At 45.6% G+C, this 13,402-nt stretch overlaps 1 protein-coding gene across 1 annotated transcript in view; it reads right to left on the minus strand.

Moving 5' to 3' along the window:
* The window catches only part of LOC106592274 (fatty acid CoA ligase Acsl3), a 45,826-nt gene that overhangs the window by 14,913 nt on the left and 17,511 nt on the right, over window positions 1-13,402 (minus strand). The window contains exons 4-5 of the mRNA XM_045724721.1: window positions 9,146-9,255; window positions 3,048-3,186 (exon numbers count right to left, since the gene is read on the minus strand). Coding sequence (XP_045580677.1) covers window positions 3,048-3,186; window positions 9,146-9,255 — 249 coding nt within the window. The remainder of the gene's footprint in view (window positions 1-3,047; window positions 3,187-9,145; window positions 9,256-13,402) is intronic.

A 13,402-nucleotide genomic window follows, 5' to 3' on the forward strand; every position in this document is an offset into this window, starting at 1 on the left:
CACACACACACACACACACACACACACACACACACACACACACACACAGGAAACAAATTAGTTAATGGCATGGCATGAAAGCATGTTTTTGTAAATATTCAGCATATTGTAGGAAAAGGGAGTTCATGGGAGATCAGAAGATATGGTGCAGGTCAGGACAATAAATGGAGGAGGCTTGTTAGGATATATAGTCTGGGATGTGAAGTCTGTAGGCAAAGGTCCTGGGAAGATATGGGTGTCGTTAAACAAGATTGGGGTAGAGGAAGTGGAATAAAACACACATGATGATGAATATCTAAAGGAGAAGAAGAATGGAACATTCCTAATGGAATGAAGAGGGAGAGGAACATCAGTCAGGTGAAACATTAAAACACATTAAACACAATGTCACCATTTAGTAAACGTCCTTCAGCCTCTTGGCACTCAAGATACGGTATGTCTAAGAGCTGTGTTACTGCCAATAACACCATCTACCTCTCTCTCTCTTTCTGCTCTCTGCCTCTATCCCTCTCTATGCCTATCTCTCCCTCCCTATGGCTCTCTTCCTCTGCTCTCTCTCTTCTCTCTCTCTTCTCTGAGTTTTGGCTGTGTTAACTGTCTGTCATCTGTTCAATTGAAGTAAAGCATCTCCTCCCCGACAGCCCAAATGTTTGGGCTTAAGTTCTCCGAGACATGTTCGTCTTGTCTAGGCTTGCCAAAAAGCCACTCGGAAGTTATATTATGTCATTCAATGTGGATTCTGACAATGTGGAAAGGAGTGAGATGATTCTAGATCATGTAGGTTTCTTAAACGATGGGTCGGGACCCAAAGTGGGCCCTGGGCACATGAGAGGTGTGTTTTAAGATTACATCTACAATCACACAGTATTTTTCTTAATTTGGGTTGCTGGAGGATGATTTGGGTCACAAGCGGAATTGTTTAAAATCATCCCTGTTCTAGATTATATAAGAAACAACAGTAAACAGTTTTTTCTGTTGTCCTCATGTGGAAAATTAAGACGTGTTTTCGATTGTTGTTTTAGGACTAGGGGGGTATAAATATTTCCAAGACGTCACCAGCGGGTGCAGAAAAAACAACCAAAACAGAAGACACGCAAGACAGAGAGAAAGAAGGGAGCAAAAGAGATAGCGAGAGGAGAGGGACGTGACTTGGAGTCTGCGAGAGGAGGAGCCTTGTTCTGACATGAACATGGACCCAGAGATACAGGGAGGAGAGATGTGTGGGGGGGGGGGCTATTTTAGCAGAGTGACCACTGCAACACACACACACACACACACACACACACACACACACACACACACACACACACACACAAACCTACACTTCACAGTACCAACTCCACTTGTTATGGGTCAAGCAGTGCAGCACTAGAGACCAGCTGGAGAAAAGGAGGGATGGAGACAATAGGAGAGAAAGAGAGATAGGAGAGAAAAGGAGATAGGAGAGAAATGGAGATAGGAGATAAATGGAAATAGGAGAGAAAGGGAGATAGAAGAGAAAGGGTAATGGGAGAGAAAGGGAAATAGGAGAGAAAGGGAGATTGGAGAGAAAGGGAGATAGAAGATAAAGGGTAATGGGAGAGAAAGGGAGATAGGAGAGAAATGGAGATAGGAGAGAAATGGAAATAGGAGAGAAAGGGAGATAGGGGAGAAAGGGAGATGGGAGATAGGAGAGAAAGGGAAAGAGGAGAGAATGGGAAATAGGAGAGAAAGGGAAATAGGAGAGAACAGGAAATAGGAGAGAAAGAGAAATGGGAGAGAAAGGGTAATGGGAGAGAAAGGGAGATTGGAGAGAAAGGGAGATAGAAGAGAAAGGAAAATAGGAGAGAAAGGGAGATAGGAGCGAAAGGGGAAATAGGAAAGAAAGGGAAAGGGAGATAGAAGAGAAAGGGAAATAGGAAAGAAAGGGAAAGGGAGATAGGAGCGAAAGGGGAAATAGGAAAGAAAGGGAAAGGGAGATAGAAGAGAAAGGGAAATAGGAGAGAAAGGGAAATAGGAGAGAGGGGGAAATAGGAGTATCTCTGAGACTACAGTATCTAGCAGGAGATACTATAAGGAATGATGAATCTGCACTGAGTAGTAACTACAGACTTGTTAAGAAAATTGACTTACCACAAACTAGCAAATGAGTGCTATAACTATGTTACACATATTTGTAAATTTCAGTGTAATGCTGTTAAAAGAAAAGAAAATCAAGTAAAATTGTATTGGTCACATACACATACTTAGCAGATGTTAATGGTTACATACACATATTTAACAGATGTTATTGGTCACATACACATACTTAGCAGATGTTAATGGTTACATACACATACTTAGCAGATGTTAATGGTTACATACACATACTTAGCAGATGTTAATGGTTACATACACATACTTAGCAGATGTTAATGGTTACATACACATACTTAGCAGATGTTAATGGTTACATACACATATTTAACAGATGTTATTGGTCACATACACATACTTAGCAGATGTTATTGGTCACATACACATATTTATCAGATGTTATTGGTCACATACACATATTTAACAGATGTTATTGGTCACATACACATATTTAACAGATGTTATTGGTCCATACACATATTTAACAGATGTTATTGGTCCATACACATATTTAACAGATGTTATTGGTGACATACACATATTTAACAGATGTTATTGGTCCATACACATATTTATCAGATGTTATTGGTGACATACACATATTTAACAGATGTTATTGGTCACATACACATATTTAACAGATGTTATTGGTCACATACACATGTTTAGCAGATGTTATTGGTGACATACACATATTTAACAGATGTTATTGGTCACATACACATATTTAACAGATGTTATTGGTCCATACACATATTTAACAGATGTTATTGGTCCATACACATATTTAACAGATGTTATTGGTCACATACACCTGTTTAGTAGATGTTATTGGTCACATACACATGTTTAGCAGATGTTATTGTGGGTGTAGCGAAATGATTGTGAAATACTGAGTCCACACACACGCACACACACACACACGTGTTTACCATTCTCAGGCTTGGTCCCCAGCTCCTGAACAGTGGCCATGTTGTGGACACTGATGCCTCGTGGGTAACCGGGCCACTTGGTGGGCGTGTTGTCCACCACAATGATGTGCTGCAGCCTGGGCACCTCCAGCAGGATGAACTAAACTCAACCAGGAAACACAAAGAAGTATTTAAGACAGCTATACTGTAACCATCAAATGGTTGGTCAAGACAGGGATAAGGCACACTGACAGGGGTTGGCTGATTCATTCTGATTGGTCAAGACAGGGATAAGGCACACTGACAGGGGTTGGTTGATTCATTCTGATTGGTCAAGACAGGGATAAGGCACACTGACAGGGGTTGGCTGATTCATTCTGATTGGTCAAGACAGGGATAAGGCACACTGACAGGGGTTGGTTGATTCATTCTGATTGGTCAAGACAGGGATAAGGCACACTGACAGGGGTTGGCTGATTCATTCTGGTTGCAGACTGGCACCTGGTTACAAACAGTGGTTCTGTTTACGTGTTCCTTTTCAACTATGTTTTCAAAGGCTTGACCTTTCTGTACACGTGGACATGCAAAATAAACACATGCACTTTGTACATCGTTCTACTTCCGTGGGTTTAGACAACCTAAACACGTGAGACAACTCTTATGTTTTGACAGATACATATTGCTTTATTGGCTCTGTTCATTGTCTCTCTCCTCAGGAGGGAGTATGGACTGTATGTCTGGCTACAACCCAGTGTGTTGGTCTGAGTCTAACCCAGTGTGTTAGTCTGCCTACAACCCAGTGTGTTGGTCTGAGTCTAACCCAGTGTGTTAGTCTGAGTCTATAACCCAATGTGTTAGTCTGTGTCTATAACCCAGTGTGTTAGTCTGTGTCTCTAACCCAGTGTGTTGGTCTGAGTCTACAACCCAGTGTGTTAATCTGTGTCTATAACCCAGTGTGTTGGTCTGAGTCTATAACCCAGTGTGTTGGTCTGAGTCTATAACCCAGTGTGTTGGTCTGAGTCTATAACCCAGTGTGTTGGTCTGAGTCTATAACCCAGTGTGTTGGTCTGAGTCTATAACCCAGTGTGTTGGTCTGAGTCTATAACCCAGTAGGTTGGTCTGCCTACAACCCAGTGTGTTGGTCTGAGTCTATAACCCAGTGTGTTGGTCTGTCTCTAACCCAGTGTGTTGGTCTGAGTCTATAACCCAGTGTGTTGGTCTGAGTCTATAACCCAGTGTGTTAGTCTGTGTCTCTAACCCAGTGTGTTGGTCTGTCTCTAACCCAGTGTGTTGGTCTGAGTCTATAACCCAGTGTGTTGGTCTGAGTCTATAACCCAGTGTGTTAGTCTGAGTCTATAACCCAGTGTGTTGGTCTGTCTCTAACCCAGTGTGTTGGTCTGAGTCTATAACCCAGTGTGTTAGTCTGTGTCTCTAACCCAGTGTGTTGGTCTGTCTCTAACCCAGTGTGTTGGTCTGTGTCTCTAACCCAGTGTGTTGGTCTGTGTCTCTAACCCAGTGTGTTGGTCTGCCTACAACCCAGTGTGTTGGTCTGAGTCTATAACCCAGTGTGTTGGTCTGTGTCTCTAACCCAGTGTGTTGGTCTGTCTATAACCCAGTGTGTTGGTCTGTGTCTATAACCCAGTGTGTTGGTCTGTGTCTATAACCCAGTGTGTTCGTCTGACTCTAACCCAGTGTGTTGGTCTGTGTCTATAAACAAGTCTGTTGGTCTGTCTCTAACCCAGTGTGTGGGTCTGTGTCTATAACCCAGTGTGTTGGTCTGTCTATAACCCAGTGTGTTGGTCTGAGTCTATAACCCAGTGTGTTGGTCTGTGTCTATAACCCAGTGTGTTGGTCTGTCTCTAACCCAGTGTGTGGGTCTGTTTATAACCAAGTGTGTTGGTCTGTCTCTAACCCAGTGTGTTGGTCTGTCTATAACCCAGTGTGTTGGTCTGTGTCTATAAACAAGTCTGTTGGTCTGTCTCTAACCCAGTGTGTGGGTCTGTGTCTATAACCCAGTGTGTTGGTCTGTCTATAACCCAGTGTGTTGGTCTGAGTCTATAACCCAGTGTGTTGGTCTGTGTCTATAACCCAGTGTGTTGGTCTGAGTCTATAACCCAGTGTGTTTGTCTGTCTATAACCCAGTGTGTTGGTCTGTGTCTATAACCAAGTGTGTTGGTCTGTCTCTAACCCAGTGTGTTGGTCTGTCTATAACCCAGTGTGTTGGTCTGTGTCTATAAACAAGTCTGTTGGTCTGTCTCTAACCCAGTGTGTTGGTCTGTGTCTCTAACCCAGTGTGTTTGTCTGTCTATAACCCAGTGTGTTGGTCTGTCTCTAACCAAGTGTGTTTGTCGTTGTCTATAACCCAGTGTGTTGGTCTGTCTCTAACCCAGTGTGTTGGTCTGTGTCTATAACCCAGTGTGTTGGTCTGTCTCTAACCCAGTGTGTTGGTCTGTGTTTATAACCCAGTGTGTTGGTCTGTGTCTATAACCCAGTGTGTTGGTCTGTCTCTAACCCAGTGTGTTGGTCTGTGTCTATAACCCAGTGTGTTGGTCTGTCTCTAACCCAGTGTGTTGGTCTGTGTTTATAACCCAGTGTGTTGGTCTGTGTCTATAACCCAGTGTGTTGGTTTGTCTCTAACCCAGTGTGTTGGTCTGTGTCTATAACCCAGTGTGTTGGTCTGTCTCTAACCCAGTGTGTTGGTCTGTCTCTAACCCAGTGTGTTGGTCTGTGTCTTTAACTCAGTGTGTTGGTCTGTCTCTAACCCAGTGTGTTGGTCTGTCTCTAACCCATTGTGTTGGTCTGTGTCTATAAACCAGAGTGTTGGTCTGTGTCTATAAACAAGTATGTTGGTCTGTCTCTAACCCAGTGTGTTGGTCTGTGTCTATAACCCAGTGTGTTTGTCTGTCTCTAACCAAGTGTGTTGGTCTGTCTATAACCCAGTGTGTTGGTCTGTGTCTATAACCCAGTGTGTTTGTCTGTCTCTAACCAAGTGTGTTGGTTTGTCTATAACCCAGTGTGTTGGTCTGTGTCTCTAACCCAGTGTGTTGGTTTGTCTATAACCCAGTGAGTTGGTCTGTCTCCAACCCAGTGTGTTGGTCTGTGTCTATAACCCAGTGTGTTGGTCTGTCTCTAACCCAGCGTGTCAGTCTCTGTCTCTAACCCAGTGTGTTGGTCTGTCTCTAACCCAGTGTGTTGGTCTGTCTCTAACCCAGCGTGTCAGTCTCTGTCTCTAACCAAGTGTGTTTGTCTGTTTCTGAACCAATGTGTTTGTCTTTTTCTTACCCAATGTGTTGGTCTGTCTCTAACCCAGTGTGTTGGTCTGTGTCTATAACCCAGTGTGTTGGTCTGTCTCTAACCCAGTGTGTTTGTCTGTGCCTATAACCCAGTGTGTTGGTCTGTGTCTATAACCCAGTGTGTTGGTCTGTGTCTATAACCCAGTGTGTTGGTTTGCCTCTAACCCAGTGTGTTGGTCTGTCTCCAACCCAGTGTGTTGGTCTGTCTATAACCCAGTGTGTTGGTCTGTCTCTAACCCAGTGTGTTGGTCTGAGTCTATAACCCAGTGTGTTGGTCTGTGTCTATAACCCAGTGTGTTGGTCTGTGTCTATAACCCAGTGAGTTGGTCTGTCTATAACCCAGTGTGTTGGTCTGTCTCTAACCCAGTGTGTTGGTCTGTGTCTATAACCCAGTGTGTTGGTCTGTGTCTCTAACCCAGTGAGTTGGTCTGTCTCCAACCCAGTGTGTTGGTCTGTCTCTAACCCAGTGTGTTGGTCTGTGTCTATAACCCAGTGTGTTGGTCTGTGTCTATAACCCAGTGTGTTGGTCTGTGTCTATAACCCAGTGTGTTGGTCTGTGTTTATAACCCAGTGTGTTGGTCTGTGTCTATAACCCAGTGAGTTGGTCTGTCTCTAACCCAGTGTGTTGGTCTGTCTCTAACCCAGTGTGTTGGTCTGTGTCTCTAACCCAGTGTGTTGGTCTGTCTCTAACCCAGTGTGTTGGTCTGTGTTTATAACCCAGTGTGTTGGTCTGAGTCTATAACCCAGTGTGTTGGTCTGTCTCTAACCCAGTGTGTTGGTCTGTCTCTAACCCAGTGTGTTGGTCTGTCTCTAACCCAGTGTGTTGGTGTGTGTCTATAACCCAGTGTGTTGGTCTGTGTCTATAACCCAGTGTGTTGGTCTGTGTCTATAACCCAGTGTGTTGGTCTGTCTCTAACCCAGTGTGTTGGTCTGTCTATAACCCAGTGTGTTGGTCTGTCTCTAACCCAGCGTGTTGGTCTGTGTCTATAACCCAGTGTGTTGGTCTGTCTCTAACCCAGCGTGTTGGTCTGTGTCTATAACCCAGTGTGTTGGTCTGTCTATAACCCAGTGTGTTGGTCTGTCTCTAACCCAGTGTGTTGGTCTGTCTCTAACCCAGTGTGTTGGTCTGTCTCTGACCCACTGTGTTGGTCTGTGTCTATAACCCAGTGTGTTGGTCTGTCTCTGACCCACTGTGTTGGTCTGTGTCTATAACCCAGTGTGTTGGTCTGTCTCTAACCCAGTGTGTTGGTCTGTCTCTAACCCAGCGTGTTGGTCTGTGTCTATAACCCAGTGTGTTGGTCTGTCTATAACCCAGTGTGTTGGTCTGTCTCTAACCCAGTGTGTTGGTCTGTCTCTGACCCAGTGTGTTGGTCTGTGTCTATAACCCAGTGTGTTGGTCTGTCTCTAACCCAGTGTGTTGGTCTGTCTCTGACCCAGTGTCTTGGTCTGTCTCTAACCCAGCGTGTTGGTCTGTGTCTATAACCCAGTGTGTTGGTCTGTCTATAACCCAGTGTGTTGGTCTCTGTCTATAACCCAGTGTGTTGGTCTGTCTCTAACCCAGTGTGTTGGTCTGTCTCCAACCCAGTGAGTTGGTCTGTCTCTAACCCAGTGTGTTGGTCTGTCTCTAACCCAGTGTGTTGGTCTGTCTCTAACCCAGTGTGTTGGTCTGTCTCTAACCCAGTGTGTTGGTCTTTCTCTAACCCAGTGTGTTGGTCTGTCTCTGACCCAGTGTGTTGGTCTGTGTCTCTAACCCAGTGTGTTGGTCTGTCTCTAACCCAGTGTGTTGGTCTGTCTCTAACCCAGTGTGTTGGTCTGTCTCTAACCCAGTGTGTTGGTCTGTCTATAACCCAGTGTGTTGGTCTGTGTCTAACCCAGTGTGTTGGTCTGTCTCTAACCCAGTGTGTTGGTCTGTCTCTAACCCAGTGTGTTGGTCTGTCTATAACCCAGTGTGTTGGTCTGTGTCTAACCCAGTGTGTTGGTCTGTCTCTAACCCAGTGAGTTGGTCTGTCTCTAACCCAGTGTGTTGGTCTGTCTCTAACCAAGTATGTTGGTCTGTCTCTAACCCAGTGAGTTGGTCTGTCTCTAACCCAGTGTGTTGGTCTGTGTCTATAACCCAGTGTGTTGGTCTGCCTACAACCCAGTGTGTTGGTCTGTGTCTATAACCCAGTGTGTTTGTCTGTCTCTAACCAAGTATGTTGGTCTGTCTCTAACCCAGTGTGTTGGTCTGTCTCTAACCAAGTATGTTGGTCTGTCTCTAACCCAGTGAGTTGGTCTGTGTCTATAACCCAGTGTGTTGGTCTGTCTCTAACCAAGTATGTTGGTCTGTCTCTAACCCAGTGTGTTGGTCTGTGTCTATAACCCAGTGTGTTGGTCTGTCTCTAACCAAGTGTGTTGGTCTGTCTATAACCCAGTGTGTTGGTCTGTGTCTATAACCCAGTGTGTTGGTCTGTCTCTAACCCAGTGTGTTGGTCTGTGTCTATAACCCAGTGTGTTGGTCTGTCTCTAACCCAGCGTGTCAGTCTCTGTCTCTAACCAAGTGTGTTTGTCTGTTTCTGAACCAATGTGTTTGTCTTTTTCTTACCCATTGTGTTGATCTGTCTCTAACCCAGTGTGTAGGTCTGTGTCTCTCTGGCCCTACTCTGCATCTCACACTGATAACAGTGGGTATAGTACAGACCCCAGATCCACAACGTTCATCATATTTACCTCTCCTCTCTCTCCCACACATAAACTCCTCTTTCCCACTCTTCCTGTCCCTTCTTGATTTCTTCCTATACCTCCTAATATCATATCTACACATGTTCAGATGTGCATGTGTTCTCTCACCTTGAGTCTGGTCTCCAGTAGCTCTCTGCTGGTTATGATGTGACTAACCTCTGTCTCGTTCAGACCGTGAGTGATGGCCGGACCCCCCAGGGTAGAGTACAGAGTGACCACTGCAACACACACACACACACACACACACACACACACACACACACACACACACACACACACACACACACACACACACACACACACACACACACACACACACACACACACACACACACACACACACACACACACACACACACACAAGGTAAGGTAAGACCAATGAGGTATCATCAGATAATACTGCTGATGATAAGATGTCGTATGGATAGAGTTAGATCTAAGGGGTGTATTTCTGGTCCTGTTTGGGAGTGAGGCCACATGGTAAAGCCCTCATGATTCGTATATTCTGTTTGCTTCAGGGCTGTGGTAATGTCACACTGTGTTAGTGTAACGCTGCAGCGATGGCATCATGTCTGCTCTGGCTCTGTCACTGGCGTGAGTGAGTGGCCTGGGACTGGGCTAAACCAGACTGAACTGGGCTGGGCCCAGGCTACATTACATTACTATATGTCTGACTGGTTGAGATGGGTATCACTCACTTCAGGGACCAGGGGCACGTGCAGAGATGAGGGTGTGTGAGTGTGTGTGAGTGTGTACGTGTACACGTGCAAGCATCCCCAATCCCCAAACCAGTGGTGTGAAGTACTTAAGTAAAAATACTTTAAAGTACTACTTAAGTAGTTTTTTTGGGTATCTGTACTTTACTATTTATATTTTTGACAACTTTTACTTCTACTTCACTAGATTCCTAAAGAAAATAATGTACTTTTTACTCCATACATTTTCCCTGACACCCAAAAGTACTCGTTACATTTTGAATGCTTAAAATGGTCCAATTCACGCTGTCACGTCCTGACCAGTAAAAAGGGTAATTTGCCGTTGTAGTATGGTCAGGGCGTGGCAGAGGGTGTTGTTTTTGTGTGTTTTGGGGTTGGTTTGTTTCATAGGGGTTTGTTCTAGTTGTAATTTTCTATGTTTAATTTTTCCATGTGTGGCCGAGTATGGTTTCCAATCAGAGGCAGGTGTCTTTCGTTGTCTCTGATTGGAAGCCATACTTAGGCAGCCTGTTTTTTCCTGTGGGTTTGTGGGTGGTTGTTTTTCGTATAGTCCGTGTACCTTACGGATTGTTTAAGTGTCCACTTTACTCTAATAAATGAAGATGAGCACTCAACACGCTGCGCTTTGGTCCAATCCTTCCGACAGCTGTGACACACGCACTTATCAAGAGAACATTCCTGGTCATCTCTACTGCCTCTGATCTGCTTCCATTGGTATATTATGTCTGGCTGTTGGAGTGTGCCCCTGGCTGTTGGAGTGTGCCCCAGGCTATCCGTAAATTTAAAAAACAAGAAAATGGTGTCGTCTGGTTTGCTTTATATAAGGAATTTGAAATGATTTATACTTATACTTTTGATACATACAGTTGAAGTTGGAAGTTTACATATACTTAGGTTGGAGTCATTAAAACTTGTTTTTCAACCAATCCACACATTTCTTGTTAACAAACTATAGTTTTGGCAAGTCGGTTAGGACATCTACTTTGTGCATGACACAAGTTATTTTTCCAACAATTGTTTACAGACAGATTTTTCACTTATAATTCAGTGTATCACAATTCCAGTGGGTCAGAAGTTTACGTACACTAAGTTGACTGTGCCTAAGAACAGCTGGGAAAATTCCAGAAAATGATGTCATGGCTTTAGAAGCTTCTGATAAGCTAATTGACATCATTTCAGTCAATTGGAGGTGTACCTGTGGATGTATTTCAAGGCCTACCTTCAAACTCAGTGCCTCTTTGCTTGACATCATGGGAAAATCAAAAGAAATCAGCCAAGACCTCGTAAAAAATATTGTAGACCTCTGGTTCATCCTTGGGAGAAATTTCCAAACGCCTGAAGGTACCACGTTCATCTGTACAAACAATAGTACGCAAGTATAAACACCATGGGATCACACAGCCGTCATATCACTCAGGAAGGAGACGCATTCTGTCTCCTAGAGATGAACGTGCTTTGGTGCGAAAAATGCAAATCAATCCCAGAACAACAGCAAAGGACCTTGTGAAGATGCTGGAAGAAACAGGTACAAAAGTATCTATATCCAGGTAAAACAAGTCTGATATCGACATAACCTGAATGGCCACTCAGCAAGGAAGAAGCCACTGCTCCAAAACCGCCATAAAAAAGACAGACTACGGTTTGCAACTGTACATGGGGACAAAGATCGTACTTCTGGAGAAATGTCCTCTGGTCTGATGAAACAAAAATAGAACTGTTTGGCCATAATGACCATCGTTATGTTTGGAGGAAAAAGGGGGAGGCTTGCAAGCCGAAGAACACCATCCCAACCATGAAGCACGGGGGTGGCAGCATCATGGTGTGGGGGTGCTTTGCTGCAGGAGGGACTGGTGCACTTCACAAAATAGATGGCATCATGAGGAGGAGAATTATGTGGATATATTGAAGCAACATCTCAAAGATCAGTCAGGAAGTTAAAGCTTGGTTGCAAATGGGTCTTCCAAATGGACAATGACCCCAAACATACTTCCAAAGTTGTGGCAAAATGACTTAAGGACAACAAAGTCAAGGTATTGGAGTGGCCATCACAAAGCCCTGACGTCAATCCTATAGAAAATTTGTGGGCAGAACTGAAAACGTGTGTGTGAGCAAGGAAGCCTACAAACCTAACTCAGTTACACCAGCTCTGTCAGGAGGAATGGGCCAAAATTCACCCAACTTATTGTGGGAAGCACCCAACTTATTGTGGGAAACATTTGACCCAAGTTAAACAATTTGAAGGCAATGCTACCAAATACTAATTGAGTGTATGTAAACGTCTGACCCACTGGGAATGTGATGAAATAAATAAAAGCAGAAATAAATCATTCTCTCTACTGTTATTCTGACATTTCACATTCTTAAAATAAAGTGGTGATCCTAACTGACCTAAAACAGGGAATTTTTGCTAGGATTAAATGTCAGGAATTGGGAAAAACTGAGTTTAAATGTATTTGACTAAGGTGTATGTAAACCTCCGACTTCAACTGTAAGAATATTTTAGCAATTACATTTACTTTTGATACTTAAGTATATTTAAAACTAAATACTTTTAGACTTTTACTCAAGTATTATTTTACTGGATGACTCACTTTTACTCGAGTCATTTTCTATTAAGGTATCTTTATTTTTACTACAGTATGACAATTGGGTACTTTTTTACACTCCTCCACACAGACATACATACTTATCTTCTACAGAAAAACATGACCAGCCCCTGTCTGTTTCTCTGGCTAGATAAGTGTGTTGTACATCAGCCTTTCTTGATAGCAGTTGGATTTTTAGGTTCTTGGAATACTGTGGGCCAGACAGATGACAAACTCATATGAAGCAGAGTAAAGGCAGTGGAATTTGTACACATGCCTATCTACTCTGAGTTAGGACTCTGACAGTAGGACTCAATGGGACCCAGGTCCAGGCTCCCCCGTGTCCAGGCTCCCCCATGTCCAGGCTCCCCCATGTCCAGGCTCCCCCAGGTCCAGGCTCCCCCATGTCCAGGCTCCCCCAGGTCCAGGCTCCCCCGTGTCCAGGCTCCCCCAGGTCCAGGCTCCCCCGTGTCCAGGCTCCCCCAGGTCCAGGCTCCCCCATGTCCAGGCTCCCCCAGGTCCAGGCTCCCCCGGGTCCAGGCTCCCCCGGGTCCAGGCTCCCCCGGGTCCAGGCTCCCCCGGGTCCCGGCTCCCCCGGGTCCAGGCTCCCCCGGGTCCAGGCTCCCCCAGGTCCAGGCTCCCCCGTGTCCAGGCTCCCCCGGGTCCAGGCTACCCCGGGTCCCGGCTCCCCCGGGTCCAGGCTCCCCCCGGGTCCAGGCTCCCCCAGGTCCAGGCTCCCCCAGGTCCCGGCTCCCCCAGGTCCAGGCTCCCCCAGGTCCAGGCTCCCCCGGGTCCCGGCTCCCCCGGGTCCCGGCTCCCCCGGGTCCAGGCTCCCCCGGGTCCAGGCTCCCCCGGGTCCAGGCTCCCCCAGGTCCCGGCTCCCCCAGGTCCCGTCTCCCCGGGTCCAGGCTACCCCGGGTCCAGGCTCCCCCGGGTCCAGGCTCCCCCGGGTCCAGGCTACCCCGGGTCCAGGCTCCCCCAGGTCCCGGCTCCCCCAGGTCCCGTTCCCCCAGGTCCCGTTCCCCCAGGTCCAGGCTACCCCATCATTCACAGGCAGTAGAGGA

The sequence above is a fragment of the Salmo salar genome, chromosome ssa09 (genome assembly GCF_905237065.1).
Source record: "Salmo salar chromosome ssa09, Ssal_v3.1, whole genome shotgun sequence".
Taxonomy (NCBI): domain Eukaryota; kingdom Metazoa; phylum Chordata; class Actinopteri; order Salmoniformes; family Salmonidae; genus Salmo; species Salmo salar.